The sequence below is a fragment of the Oryzias latipes genome, chromosome 21, assembly GCF_053564925.1.
Source record: "Oryzias latipes strain Hd-rR chromosome 21, Olatipes_Hd-rR_3.1".
Classification (NCBI taxonomy): Eukaryota; Metazoa; Chordata; class Actinopteri; order Beloniformes; family Adrianichthyidae; genus Oryzias; species Oryzias latipes.
Genome location: NC_136257.1, coordinates 29,159,161 through 29,172,934, shown reverse-complemented (window position 1 = coordinate 29,172,934; position 13,774 = coordinate 29,159,161). Strand labels below are relative to the sequence as shown.

The 13,774-nt window shown below is 42.6% G+C and overlaps 1 protein-coding gene across 2 annotated transcripts in view; it reads right to left on the bottom strand.

The window, feature by feature from the left end:
- hdac4 (histone deacetylase 4) overlaps positions 1-13,774 on the bottom strand; it is a 137,017-nt gene that overhangs the window by 49,599 nt on the left and 73,644 nt on the right. For both annotated transcript variants that reach the window (XM_011489953.4, XM_078939464.1), the window contains 5 exons: positions 11,678-11,866; positions 11,438-11,583; positions 10,783-10,930; positions 5,846-5,966; positions 4,674-4,792 (listed from right to left, as the gene is read on the bottom strand). In XM_011489953.4, the coding sequence (XP_011488255.1) occupies positions 4,674-4,792; positions 5,846-5,966; positions 10,783-10,930; positions 11,438-11,583; positions 11,678-11,866 (723 nt within the window). The remainder of the gene's footprint in view (positions 1-4,673; positions 4,793-5,845; positions 5,967-10,782; positions 10,931-11,437; positions 11,584-11,677; positions 11,867-13,774) is intronic.

The window sequence follows — 13,774 nt, the reverse complement described above, 5'->3', positions numbered from 1 at the left end:
TTCTGCAGAGCAGCATTAGTTCTTTAGAACTTCACCTTCGAGTTCTGGGAACCTACTGCTGGTGCTGAGCAAGCCTTCCCTGACTTCCCATCATCAAACCAAGATGTACACAGATCTATTTGTCTGCAAGTGGATGCATCGGAATGGAGCAGACCAGGGAGCTTGTGGCCCACCGATTGTAGCTAAACGGCTCGACTTAACAGACAGACAGGGTCCCAGTGCAAAAAGTTTCAAATACAACAAAAGCTTAGATTACAAACAGCAAATGAAGTAGAAAGAGGGGCAAGTGTGTTTTTGACTTCACGTTTTTCCCAACAGCTTTTTTCCGTCTGCTCCTCAGTAGTTATTTTCAACGATTTGAATCAAGAAATACTCAAACATGTAATTTTAAGCTTAATTTTCTTTATATTTGTCCTTAATCATCAGAAAAATGCTCCAAGATCATGTCACATTTTGTATTGGGGGGAGATTTAAAACGGCTGAGTTTTTAAATGACTGCAATATGGAGGAATAATAGAGCAGAAAAGCCTTTGAGACGAAGGCTGGAGGAAGAGCCGGAGTTCGCTGTTCACCTCAGGACACTGTGACTTTGAAGGGGTGTTAATGCCGACAGGGCAAATCCACAGCAGCATGCGCATGTGCAAACGGGCTCGCTGCAGACGGCAGACTGGTTTTCCTGCTGATGCTGGCATTTGGCTGCTGCCCTTTCTCCCCCTGCTTCTCCTTCAGCCTTCTCCTTTCTTTCTTTCCTCGGACTCCCCAGTTTTCTGCTTTTTGACCTTCTCTTCATTCCGGCTGAAGCAGGTAACTCTGACTGTGCTGCTTCAGTACATCTCAACAAGTTTTACCTTTTTCTAGAGTTGTTCAAACCTCTTCCTCATTGTTCCTCTTCCTAAAATTCAGAGTGCTAACACCAAATATATAGTGTTTTTTCTGCAAGACTTTGAAGCAAAGGTTTGCAAACATTTGCAAAATTTGCAAAAATTAAAATAATTATGTTGAAGTAGCTTTAAAAAAATGGGGTTTTAACCTTTTAAGTGCTGTAACTTTAGTGCAGCTTCTGTGTTTCTCTTTGTTGTCTTTACACAAAGGACTGTAAGGGTCTGTGACGTCCGGTCATACTTCATTAAACTGCATAGCAGCGCTGGATGCCTCAGCAGGTTTGATGAGGGAACCGATTCGTATGCGAAAGCCATTGATCGGCGGCTCATTTGTTCGACAGGGGAGCTTCCAGCTCTTCTGTCAACTGAAAGGGAGAGACGGGGATTTACTGTATGGAAATCAATAGGCTTGTTTTCTGAAACTCATCAACAGAGTTTCCGAGAAGCTTCGTACATGGAAGATACATTAGATAAGTAGATTAGATGGACAGACATAAGCAGAGGTGCAGATGCAAACTGATGGGTTTGTCTTATCTGCATGCAGAAAGCTGAACTAAGTGAGTTGAAAGGAACGCTGTGAGAAGAGGACTCAGTTGTGAGCTCCAGGAACCAAGGAAAGACTTGGCTAAAATGTTTGGTTTTTACTGTAGAGCAGAAAAAAATGCTCTAACGAGGCCCCCCCCCAGAGGGCCCATGACGTTGACCAAATTCCTTACTTGTTGGAGTAGAAAGGCAGGTGGACATTTTTCCAGTGCATATTCACCAATATTGCAAATTTCAATAGAAGAGCTTTTAGATTTGCCTTGTAAACGAAGAAAACACCCAGATTTAGGTTAAGAAAAATCTGCCAATGGCATAAGAAAATGGTTTTACCTGGAATTCCTATTGAAAAAGAAAAAAAGTTGTAACTAAGACATGTTTTCTTAAAACCAAGATCATTTTGCAACTGGAAAACTTTCTTTATAAGATTATTTTTTTTGCACGACAAGAAGAATAAGGTCTTTTCATTTTCTTACAATTCCGTTTTTGTACTGTAGAACGGTCAGTAAATCCTGTGGCGGGTCACAAACAAAGTTTTATTTCCTTCCCTACTTGTGTGATGTCATCTTATCATCTTAATTGATTTGATTGAGCAACACAATGTTTTATCAATGAATTTACCGATCCACGGGGATTTGAAATGGCATTTCCTCCTACAGTCACAGTCCCAGTCACACACACATTCATCCATCAATGTCAGTGTTTTGCTCAAGGACACTTTGGAAAACTACTGGACTCTCCACCACATCCGCCTCATCCTCGAAGCATGTTAAGTCGCTCGCGTCAAAAATCCTTCTGCTACCTTCTTAATAGTTTCTTTTCATAGAAAACAGCCAGAGAGGAAACAGAAGAAAAACCTTCGACTTCAAAATAAAAGAAAGCTGCATTTAACAGACAAAAACCAGGAGTCTTTACCGCAAATATGGATTTACTGCAATAGTTATTCCCACAGACCATAATAATAATGCAGAATATTCAGCATCAGACTGTCTAATGTTATGAGGATGCTGTTTATAAACTTGTGGATTCATATTTATGATTTTATTTAGAAAACGCTAGTGTTAGTGACCATTTTCCTCTTTTTTTGTTTATGCGTCGCATCTTTAAGTCAGACGAGGCTGAAGTTGGCGTCCGATCTAGAGCTTCCACTTTCTTAGAAGAAGAAAAAAAGGAAGAAATCGGACGCTTGTTTTAGCCTCGTAGAAATATTGTCTGGCATTAAACCGATCCGTGGCCTGAAAAAGGATGGGGAGTGCTGATCTAAATCTGACTTTTTTCCCCCTTTCCTCTCTCTTTTGCTTTGCCATCTGTGCTTGCATGTAACTGGAATAAGATGTTTCATCTCAAGGGGAAGATCTTCCTTTACATTTTACTGTTTTTATGAACAAAATGTGCTGTCTTCTCACCATATAATGATGTACCTCTGCACAACAACCACAACAAGGTTGAAAAAGAAACAGTAGTGGGACATGAGGGTAACAGCTGCTTAAATGTGAGCCACTGGGATGAAACAAAGAAGACTGCAGTCCTGGATTGTTTCAGCAGGACAAGACAGTCTCTGTCAAGTCAGACTTCCTGCAGCGTCACTCTTAAGTGCCCTTGTGCGTTTCCAGAGCCATCATCACAAAGCCCCTCACACTTAGACAATGGATCCCTTTTGTAACGTGCCGCACGCCTCAACGTCACACACGCAAACATAAAAAAATGATTTGGCCTGTTTGACGTGTGTTTGGAATTTGCATGTCAAAAGCTCGACACTGGCAGGAAATGTCACTCATGATGTCACTTCCTGCTGAACACAGACCATATCTGAGAGCAGATCTCATCTGATCTACGTCCACTAACCACTGACAGCATCAGCTCTTCAATAAAACACCTCCTTTCTCTTCGCATCTCGGCTGCTTTCTGCGTCGAGCTGCATCGGAGTCCCCGAAATCTGAGGTCGCATGCCAGCGGTGAGAGCAGCCGGTGGGTGGGAGCGAGGGCAGAGGACACAGTTTGTTCTCCAGCTGAGAAGCGGAGGAGGCGGAGCCCAAGCAGCTGCTGCTGGCGCTAAATGGATAAATGCAGCTCGGCTGCGTCAGCCTGGGCAGATGGACACATTTCTGTGTGTACGAGAGCTTTTGGCCCGTTGACCTTCCTTTCAATTTCAGTAACCCTACAACTGTTTACGTAGTTAACGTAATTCCAACCAACGGATTGTGATTCAGTCGTGAGGTGTTTATCGGTTGGATTACGTTATTTGCGTTGTGTTGCATTTCAGCTGCTTTTTCCGGCACCAGAATACGTTGGAATTACGTTAAATAAGAGTTATGCTAGTTCAAGGAAAGTGTGTTATTTTGCTGTCACCAGCGACACATTCGGTGTCGTTTTTAGGTTTGATGACTCTCAAATGTAACACCAAGTTTTCTGATTGATAATGAAACTTAAGCCATTTTTCTTGGCACCTTCTACCCTATAACACGTAACGCTTCAGCTCCAGTGTTTACATTTGTTCAACTACCGTAACTCTTCAACGGTCCAGGCAAATATCGTAATTCCAACGGCTTCTGATGCTGAGAAAAGCAGCTTTGCATGGAGATGCAACACTTCACAGTGGTGAAATGCTCACACAATCAACGTAGATTAGCTGATTCTGTCGAGCAGAGAATCCGTTGATCGTTTAAACAGTCGAAGACTAGCGATATTTCAAGGAGTGTGCGTCATTTAGGCATGGCCTGCAACATCTCCGGTGTCAACTGAGGCCGCCACACCTCCGCTGTGCTTCTGCCACTCTCAGCAGCAGCAGCTTTCCCACCGATGTGACATCGACACTGTGCAAAAAGATTTTAACCACAGAAACATTGAACATCTTTTTCAAACAACTACTTGTTTCTGGTATGATGCAGTCAAAATGTTTTTTCTAAAACCTCTCACAAAGAAAGAAAACAAAGAACAATCAAAATAAATCAAAACCTTTAAGGTAGGGGTGTCAGAATCCAGACCTTGAGGGCCGGTGTCCAGTATGTTTTCCAACCAATCTGCCATTGAAGCTCCTAACTGGCTAAACACACCTGAATCGGGGAATCAGCAGCAAATCATTCAGGATTCCTGGAAAACCAGCAGGACGCTGATCCTCAAGGCCTGCAGTTTGACCCCCTCCCCCTGCTTTAAGATTATCATGTTGTTTTTTAGTTTATCTCAGCAGAACTTTGACAAAACCAAAATAAAATATCAGCTTATTCAAGTAAAGGTTCTTATTTACTGTCATACCTGTTTTTCGGAGAGGGAAGTCGTCTTTCAAGTCGTATGTGCCGAGCATGGGGTGGTTGTAGGCTGACAGTGCTGTTTGGGGCGGTGAGCTCTGGTCCAAAGAGCTGTGGTGAGTTTTTCTGTGAAAAAAACAGCAGTTTGTTAGTTCCACATAAAAGACAACCAACTTAAAATAAAACGAAAAGTACTCTTTATGGAAGGATAGTCAAAATCAAAAAGATTTGGCATGAGGCAACCCTGCCCCTCCCCTTCACCCATAACAGAGAGCTCTCTGTTTACATTATCTCAGAATGGAGCTGATCATCACAACTACAAGCTTTTTCAAACAGCTTTTTTTGTGTCTGCTCCTGATTCAGAACGCTCTTAATAAAAAATACTCAAAAATGCTTTTTTTTTAAGCCTAATTTCTTTACGTGTGTCCTCCATCATCAGAAAAATGCCATAAGGACACGTTAGAAACACAAGAAACACGATTTTCATCTGAGGGGGGGCTTTAAAATAGCAGAGCGGGCCTGACATGGCTACTATGTGTGTGTGATAAGGAGAAAAGGTCGTGTGAGGAGTGCACATGTGTAATGTCAGCCAAAATCCAACAAATTTAAAAAGAACAAGAACCTGTGACGTTACTGCGACCCACTTGTCTCTCCTTCCTCCACAGTGACGGCTTAATCTGTCAAATATAGGAAGTTCTGTCTACCTGCCCACTTCAAACACCCTTGGGACAGAGCGGGTTGTCAATTCTGACAAAGGCTTCCACATTTTTGTGTCTTTGAAAGCCAAACGCTTAGGTTGGAGACGAGATCTTCGTTCTGCAGCACATCTGTGACCCAATCCCACCACAGCACTTCAAAATGTGGAGAAATTCACCAAATCCGAGAAGATTCAAAACATTCACGGCTTTCTTTCTTCAAATTTCTTCAAAATGTTTGTATTAAAATCCGATTCCATTGAGACAGAAAGCAAAAGAATTAACAAAGAAGTTCTCTAAATATGTTTCAATTGATGCTTTCAGTTCATTTTGTTAAACAACCCAAACATAGAATAACAAAGATTATTTCTCACACAGTCAGAAGACAGACGCCACAGACGTCAGCTTCACTCACGCCATCGGTGCTCTGCCCGTCGCACATCCAGCTTAACTGGCTGTGCGGCGGCAAACTGGTGACACTCACCCATACCAGTAGCGCAGGTCACTGGGCAGACAGTGGTTTAGGTTTCGCTGAGCCAGCGCCTTCTTCTTGTTCAGCACAAACTCCTGCAGTCTCATCTTCACCTCTGTGCTGGCCACAGCACCTACACAGTGACACGGAGCGACAGAGACACCCGCTTTAGTGCTTTTTCTGGCACAAACAAGACAAATCGAAAAAGGAAAGATCACCCTGTAATCATACAAATCTGCTCATCCACACTCTGACAGGAAATACACTGCAAAAACACAAAGTCTCATAGTTTTGTCTAGTTTTTAGTTTAATGATCTAATTTCACTGGATGTAAGACAAAACAAACTTCTTAGTAGCTCTTCAGTAAGATGCAATGACTTGTTTAGGACAACATTTGATACATTTATTATTTAAAAAAACATATTTTTTAAACAATATTTGAAATTAAACAGTATTTTTAAAGACCAACATTGGTGAAAATTGGGTTTTTGGTGTTTTAACATATTCTTGCGGCATTTTTCTGAGGATGGTGAGTATTTCTTTGTTCAAGTGTTGTGAATCCGGAGTAGACGAAAAAATGTCATTTAGAAAAGATATCATTTGTAATATAGAAGTAAGGTTAGGCTGCAGTAATATAGAAGCATTTGCGATGTAGAAAATACGCTGGGCGGGACACAAGCTCCCTGCGTCGCACCATTCTAGACCATTGTAGACGACCAGATCCATGAACGTCTTCCTCCTCTGAGCTGGCGTCTGACCCAAAACTGTACGGCTGGAGAGCTCCAATGTTGCTCGCCACTTTTGTTGTACCAGTAATGTTAGTCCAGCATGACAGAGTGTTAATGCAAAGCTCTCAACGATGGCGAGGGGAAGAGGGTGCAAGGTTGCTCTTCATCAACGGTCCCGCCCACAACTCAGAGGCAAATTTTGAATGAACCCCTGCCACTATTTCCTAGAAAATGATACAGGTTCTTGGATTTTGGCTAATCAAAGTTCATCAGTTGAAAGCCACAAGAACATGGAACAAAAACACGAGTGGGTTCTTAACAACCGTCAGTCACTGACAACATCAGAAAAGTTTTTGGGTACAAACAAATCCAGAGGAAAAGCACAGCAGCGTGAAGCTTAGCTGCCTTTCATGACCCCCGGAAACCTTTGCAGAGTTTAATCCATCTGAACAAACAATAGCTGCACTCTCATTTCACAATAACGCCAACGGAGCAGAATCACAGCAGTTTGACTAAATGAAAAGAAAGACTGTTTTTTTCCTCGTGTGTGAGCATGACAGCAGCTCCTGTTTCCTCACTCATGGTGCTTCTGGAAGTGCTGACATTCCAATATACCTGTTCCGCCACAACTGCAAATAGCTTTTAAGAGCCGGCCGCTTGTGCGGTTTAGCACAGTACTTAACAAAGCTTCCTCTGTTTACTACGCAGACGTTTTTTCCGCGAACGTCAAACTCTCTGCGGCGCAGAAACGCCTGGGAGGGGCAACTGTGCTGGTGGAGCAGGGCGTGCATCTCAAAGCATGAAATATTAAAAAACGGAAACACTTCTGTCAAACCTCCCTTTTTGGATAAACTTCAGAAGAGTTGAATGTCAGTTTAAGCACAGTCTGCAGGCGGATCATCTGGATGCCTGGCAGCACTTACAGAAAAGCACAGTTTTGTTTGGTTTATAGGTCTGTCAGTGTTCATGGAAGGGAAATGAAACCCGTTTCCAGGTCACACAGCTTCGCTTGTAGCTGGAAAGAGTGAGGGGCTGTAAAATTTTCACTGAAACAGTCCACTGTAAACACCCACAGTGTTGAATTTGATCTTCATGTCTTCACATCGTTCACTGAGCAGTGTTCTGGTCACAGGTGCCAAAACAGCTGGAAAAGAAGAAGCCGCTCCTGCAGAGCAGTTACCCTTCAGCCTGGTGGAACGCTGTTGCAGTGCTGCGCCAGGACGCAGAAAGGCATCCTAAAAGCCAGTCATGCAGCACTGCTCCTCAGACCATCACCTGGCCAACTCACAGGGACGCTTCCTGAAGTGAATGTTGGAGGTCAGACTGCTCTGATCGCAGAGTTTTAATTGCAGGGGACGGGACTGCGACACAGCTACGGTAATGTGGCTCAGAACAGGGAACTAATGTTAGAAACAAAGAGGAAGGCGGCTTTATTGCCAAATTTTCTTCCAAATATTTTCATCTGCAGCTCAGTGTGATAGTTTTAAATCAGTTCAATTAAGAACAAATGAATGAATGACCATAGAATAAATCAAATAAAATATCTTCTAAATCTCTCAGTTCAATTAAATCCTTAACGTCCCACTCCAATTATCTTTTGATGCATTTTAAAGCTTTCCCAGTGTTTTCTTAATTCTTATTTTTTATACAAAAATCACAAAACCTCTGTCGTTTCCTAGAACATAGTTTCTGCAGAGTGACGTGAGTTCAGCGGAAATTCCCCTCTGAGTTGTGGGCATCATTGTTGCAGCTGAAGTAAGCCTTCGCTAATATCCCATCATCCCTTTGTTTACACTCTCCGACGAAAATGACGAGCAATATTGGAGCTATCCAGCTGTGGAGTTTTAAGCCAGATGCCAGCTCAGACGAGAAAAACAAACACGTACACGGATATATTTGTAAGTGGGTGCATCAGAATTGAAGTGGAGCGCGGAGAATTCAGCCCCCCCCCCCCTTCAGTTGCCGTGCCACAAAGCAAACAGCATTTTTCATCTGCTCCCCATGTATCCTGATTTAAATAAAGAAATGTTTTAATCGTAAATTATTTTATGCATGTCCTCCATCGTGAGAAAAATGCTACAAAAACGTGCTGGAAACACCAAAAAAACACAATTTTCATTGTAGTGGGTCATCAATATGAACATATAAAACAGCAGAGATGCTCACAAGTTACTCGTTAGCAAACAAGTTTCAAGTCCCAAAGCTTACAGTTAAAATGATTATTTTATTGTCACAAATTGGAATTAAACTACTTTGAACTGCTTGATGCTTATAGATCCAAATATGCTTTAACCACTTTCAATTAATATTACCTTAATCTATCATCTACTTAAAAGTAAAGACATGAGTGGATATTTTGATTGCTAGAAAAAAATATAAAGGGTCAAGGGGTTCAATAATTGCTCATGACTCATTACTAACAAGCAATTGATTTTTCTACATTCATGGTGCAGAATAAGACCTTTTATTTTTAGACTGTAGATACGAAGTGAGAATTAATGGAAGAAATTTGTTTTGAAGTCCCAGAACTCAAGTCTTTGCGAGGGAGACTCACGTCCAAGCGCCCTGCAGAACAAACCACCACCCTAATGAAGGCCTGTGTGAACGCCTGCTTGTCATACAAAACTAATTCGTATCAAAAAATGTCAAATAAAAAGTGGATTTTTATGAAAAGGGAATCAACAACGTCTCTGCTATTTGGCTGGTTTTTCCGTTCTTAACATTATTCCAATCGTCCTTTTCCCCTCATTTCTTTGATATTTTCTGCGAGGTTTACGAGGTTATGGGAAATATTAGCGTCTTGCATTGTGAACATCTCGAGTGAGAAACGCACCGCTGGAACAGATTGTGTTTGTCGTGCGAGGTACCACTACGCGCTGAGAAGGGAAAAGCTACCCACATGGATCCCACCTTCACAAGTCACCTCCTGCTTTAAAATTAATATCAGTTTTTTTAATTGCTCGATGTATTTATTAAAAATTAGTCTTCTTAGGAGATGAATTTGACTTTCACCCCCTGCTGCCCCGGACTTTCAGATCCTCCTTGTCTATACGTCTCACTGTTCTGTCTGAACAACAAATATGAGAAAACCACATTAATATTCACAATTTAAAGGTCTTTACAATCTTTTAAGCAAAAGTTAAAACTCTTCTGCTCAGACTAATTCATTATCTGTCTGGTTGATTGCTATTATTCTTAAAATGTAAACTGTAGAGTTACCCGAGCTGTCTGAAAGTGTCTGCATAATAAAACATAGAAGAACAATATAACAATAGAAGAACATAAACACTCACCTGAGCACTGGTGTTAGCTCACCTTTGCACTAATAGCTTGCATGACTGAATGACTGAAATATTTCACACTAGTTGGTTTTAAGGCATAAGTATGCGTGTGAACACTATCTGTTTTGTGTACATGTCGACAGGTGGACATTTTTGCAGCTAGCAGGTGTGTTTAATACATTTGAGTGTGTGTGTGGACAGGCTCCGCCCCTTTTTTAATTTTTTTTTATTTTTTTTTACTACATTTGAACCTTACCATAATGATTAACAACCAGTAAACTTGTTGCTGTATGCTGCTTCATGGTCTTATCCCCCTTCCCCTCCTATTATCACCCCCTACCCCCCCTCTCTCTAACGTCCCTCTCTCTTCTTCCCTTCTTTCCTTTTCCGTCCGGTCCAACACCAAAGATTTTCAGACATGATTGAAATTAATAAAGTTTGGCCTCAATTACAAAAGGGGTTTATTCAGACATACCTTTGGTTTGTCTGAAGATTAATAACCCCTCTTGTTAAAGCAAAATATGTCCAACACAAGAGGCCCTCAGCTCTCATCTGTCTGCCCAGCTGTTGGACAGGACAAGTTAAAAAAAAAAAAACATAGCATCATAGTTATGGTAATATAATCAGGTTTTATCAAAGACCAAAGATGGAGGGGGGGCTCCCTCGGGGAGCAATGAGCAGCTACTTTTAAGAAATAGTTGGTTGGTTAACCTTATATCTAATGCCTCCATCTTTGGTGGGGCTTTAAAAGTGTCACCAGGTTTCTTCAACACAGTTGTCCCCCCCGACAACTGTGTTGAAGAAACCTGGTGACACTTTTAAAGCCCCTCCTCTCATGGCAGAGCCCAACATACTTGGGTCATAAATCCAGTACCTAAACGTTTGGACCCTAACAAAAAACTCTCGCTCATATAAACGAAGCAAACGAGGTGCAACTTACTCTCTTGTCCCCTCTCTTTGTTTTTGAGCTGCTGGAGTTTCTGTTCCCGCTGCTGCTTTTCCAGCTGGTCGTGGCGTTGCTGCTCCATCTTCCTGTGATGCTCCAGCAGCTCCTGTTGATGTTTGAGGGCCAGCAGATCCTGTTGGTGCTGGTGGACAGAATGGGCAAACTTAGATGGATGCACAGAAAGACACAAGGAGGCATGCAGCTCCAAATATAAAACCCTGAAGAGACAGAAGAGCGAAGCCAAGATCGAGAGCAGGAATTGAGTTACTGTGGACAAAGAGAAGATTGTTGACACATACGAGTTATTTTAAGCCCAAACTCATTGTCCCTGCAGGCTGGCTGGCAGGACGTAGCCACACTAAATGAAGCTTTTAGCAGAGGAAGTGTCATGTACAAATCTTACACACACATAGGCAGGATTTATGGGGCCAAAGTTCCCATGGAGACAACCAAACAGCCTCATGCTGCCGTTGGATCAAATTACACCAACACATCCACTTAAAAGTAAGCGTGCGAGTGTTTTTCTCCTGTCCTTCACAAGGTGCTGAGCACAGGGCTGCTGCTGCTGTATCCAAGGAAGAATTTGAACCTCCGCCCCCTCCACGGTTCACACAGACAGAGGAAAGCCGACTGGCTGTTGCCGCCTCACCTTAATGTGCTCCTGCAGCTGGGCTTCATGTTGTCGGGACAGCTGCTCGTGCTGCCTCTGAAACTCTGCGATCAGGAGCTGCCTCTGGAGCTGCTGCTTGTGCTTGAGAGCCACCAGCTCGTGCTGCAGCTGGTGTTCCTGGTGGCCTGGGGGTGTTTGTTTTTTTTTTTACCAAGACTGTCAGTCAAAGATCACAGGGCAGATCGCCCAAAAAAACGGAAACGCATCATCGTCTCTTACCGACGACCGGCCCATGGCCGCCTTCAGACGCTGGACACCCTGGGGCCGGGGATGGGTGCGGCTGGGACACCAGGCCAAAAGCAGGCTGCTGCTGGTGGTGGTGGTGGTCCACTACGCGCAGGTCCATGGGAAGGATGGCGGTTGAAGTGGGGGGCACCTGCGAGGGCAGCGCTGCCGGGCTCACATCCACTAAACAAGACAAGCGATAAAGTCGTTTAGCCTTTAGATCCACTTAGGGACGAGCAATATGGTATTTGATCAAATTCTGATTGTTTTCTATTTTCATCGCCCCTTTACTTTCTTAAAACAAAATATAAAAATCACACGATGTTTCTTATTTAACATATCCTGTGGGGGCTGACCTGAATTTCAAGTGCAACTAAATACAGGCTGTAAAAATCCTTGAAAAACAGTATTTCAGGTATTTTGTGAGCTGTCGTTAGCTTGGGCATCTCGTAGAGAACAACACTTCTCCCGCTCAACAGAGTCCCTCTGTTTCAGGAGTTGAAACAAATTTGTTGTGCTCCCACTTTTGGTGGCAACGGCCTTCAAACTGACTGTGCGGCGTGCGGTTTGTTACTCCAAGTCTGAAGTCGTAAAACCAAACCAGTTCCACAGAACTGAAGAGGGTGCTTCTTTCTTGGGCTCCTCTTTGCTAGTTGCCATTTTAACATCTACCCATTGTGACAGACAGGCGGGCTGACCTCACTCCTTACATGAAAATAAATAAATGATTTTCTCTAGAAAAAAAAGAGTCCAATACGGCAAATTTGTGAAAGTCGATTTATCGCCTGGCCCTTGATCTACTTATGGCAAAGTGTTGGGAGTGGATTCTCTAAAAGCAGCCGAAACACTAATTTCTCTTCTCCAAACCAGACAAATGGAGAAATGTTCTCCAGACTGGATAGATTTGATAACAGCATTCACTCTGTGGTTGCTTGTTTTGAGGTAAACAATGGGCATTAAAGGACCACTCCAAAGAAAATGGTGCTTTTGGTGTTTTTAACGTGTTCTTGTAGCATTTTGATCATTTCTGCACACCGTGCGTCCTCGTCTTTGTTTTCCTGGTCCCAGCCGGGCTCTTGCTCGAAACTGTACAGCTGGATAGCTCCAACCTTGCAGGTCTTTTCTGTTGCACCGGTCATGTTAGGTTGGGGATGTGAGGGGCACTAAGCTAGTAGGAGAGTGTGTAAACAGAAAGCTCTCAGTTATGATTGGGACTCCTGCCGCTTTGCAGAAACTATTTCTTAGAAAATGACACAGGTTTTTAGATTTTAGCTAAATAGGGCATCGTCATAGTTAAAAGACTATAGGGAACACTTTTGAAATAGCTCAAAAGATGATTGGAGCGGGTCTCTAAGGTGTCTGTCGTTGCTGCCCATGATAGATACAAACACATTAGGACGTTTAAAATGAAATTACATAAGAGCCTCCAGATGCGTCATTGTGTAGAAAGTTTTTTTTTTTTTCAATGCAGCTGAAACTAGAAAGAATAAAAACTATATTAAATTCTGTATATGAACTGGAAAGGAAAGCAAAGAGGAAGCAGATTTTCAAAAAAAGTTCAAAACACTTGTGAAGGGGACGTCACCATCAACTGTAGCCATATGCTTAAAGTGCATGATGAAAAAGACTGACGCAAATAGAGTTTAAAAAAATGGCGTGTTTGTGTTGGATGCCCCCGTTGGGTCATTTAATCTGCAACATTTAATCTGCTTTACAGAAATAATCCAGACAAACATGCACAATAAAAGAGAAAGGTCATCATGGTTCACTTCCAGCAACTGGAGGAGCTGTCCCATCAGATTAATTTTCTAAAACCAAGTGAAACAGCAGCTTAAAAGTAAACAGCCACACAATCCTGCTCAACATTACAACATAAAACATCAGAAACGTCAGCCGAAAAGCTCTGGAGTTTTCAGAAATGGCTTCAGTCTGCTGCCCTGCTGTCTAACTGTTATTTCCTGATGAGAGGAGGAGTGAGAGTTGATTTCAGGACCGCCTGCTTCCTAAACAAATTTAGGCCTCCAGTATATTATTTGGATCAATATATTCATAGTGGAGAACCACCTCGCTCTGTGCCAAGCCCTCTGCCAG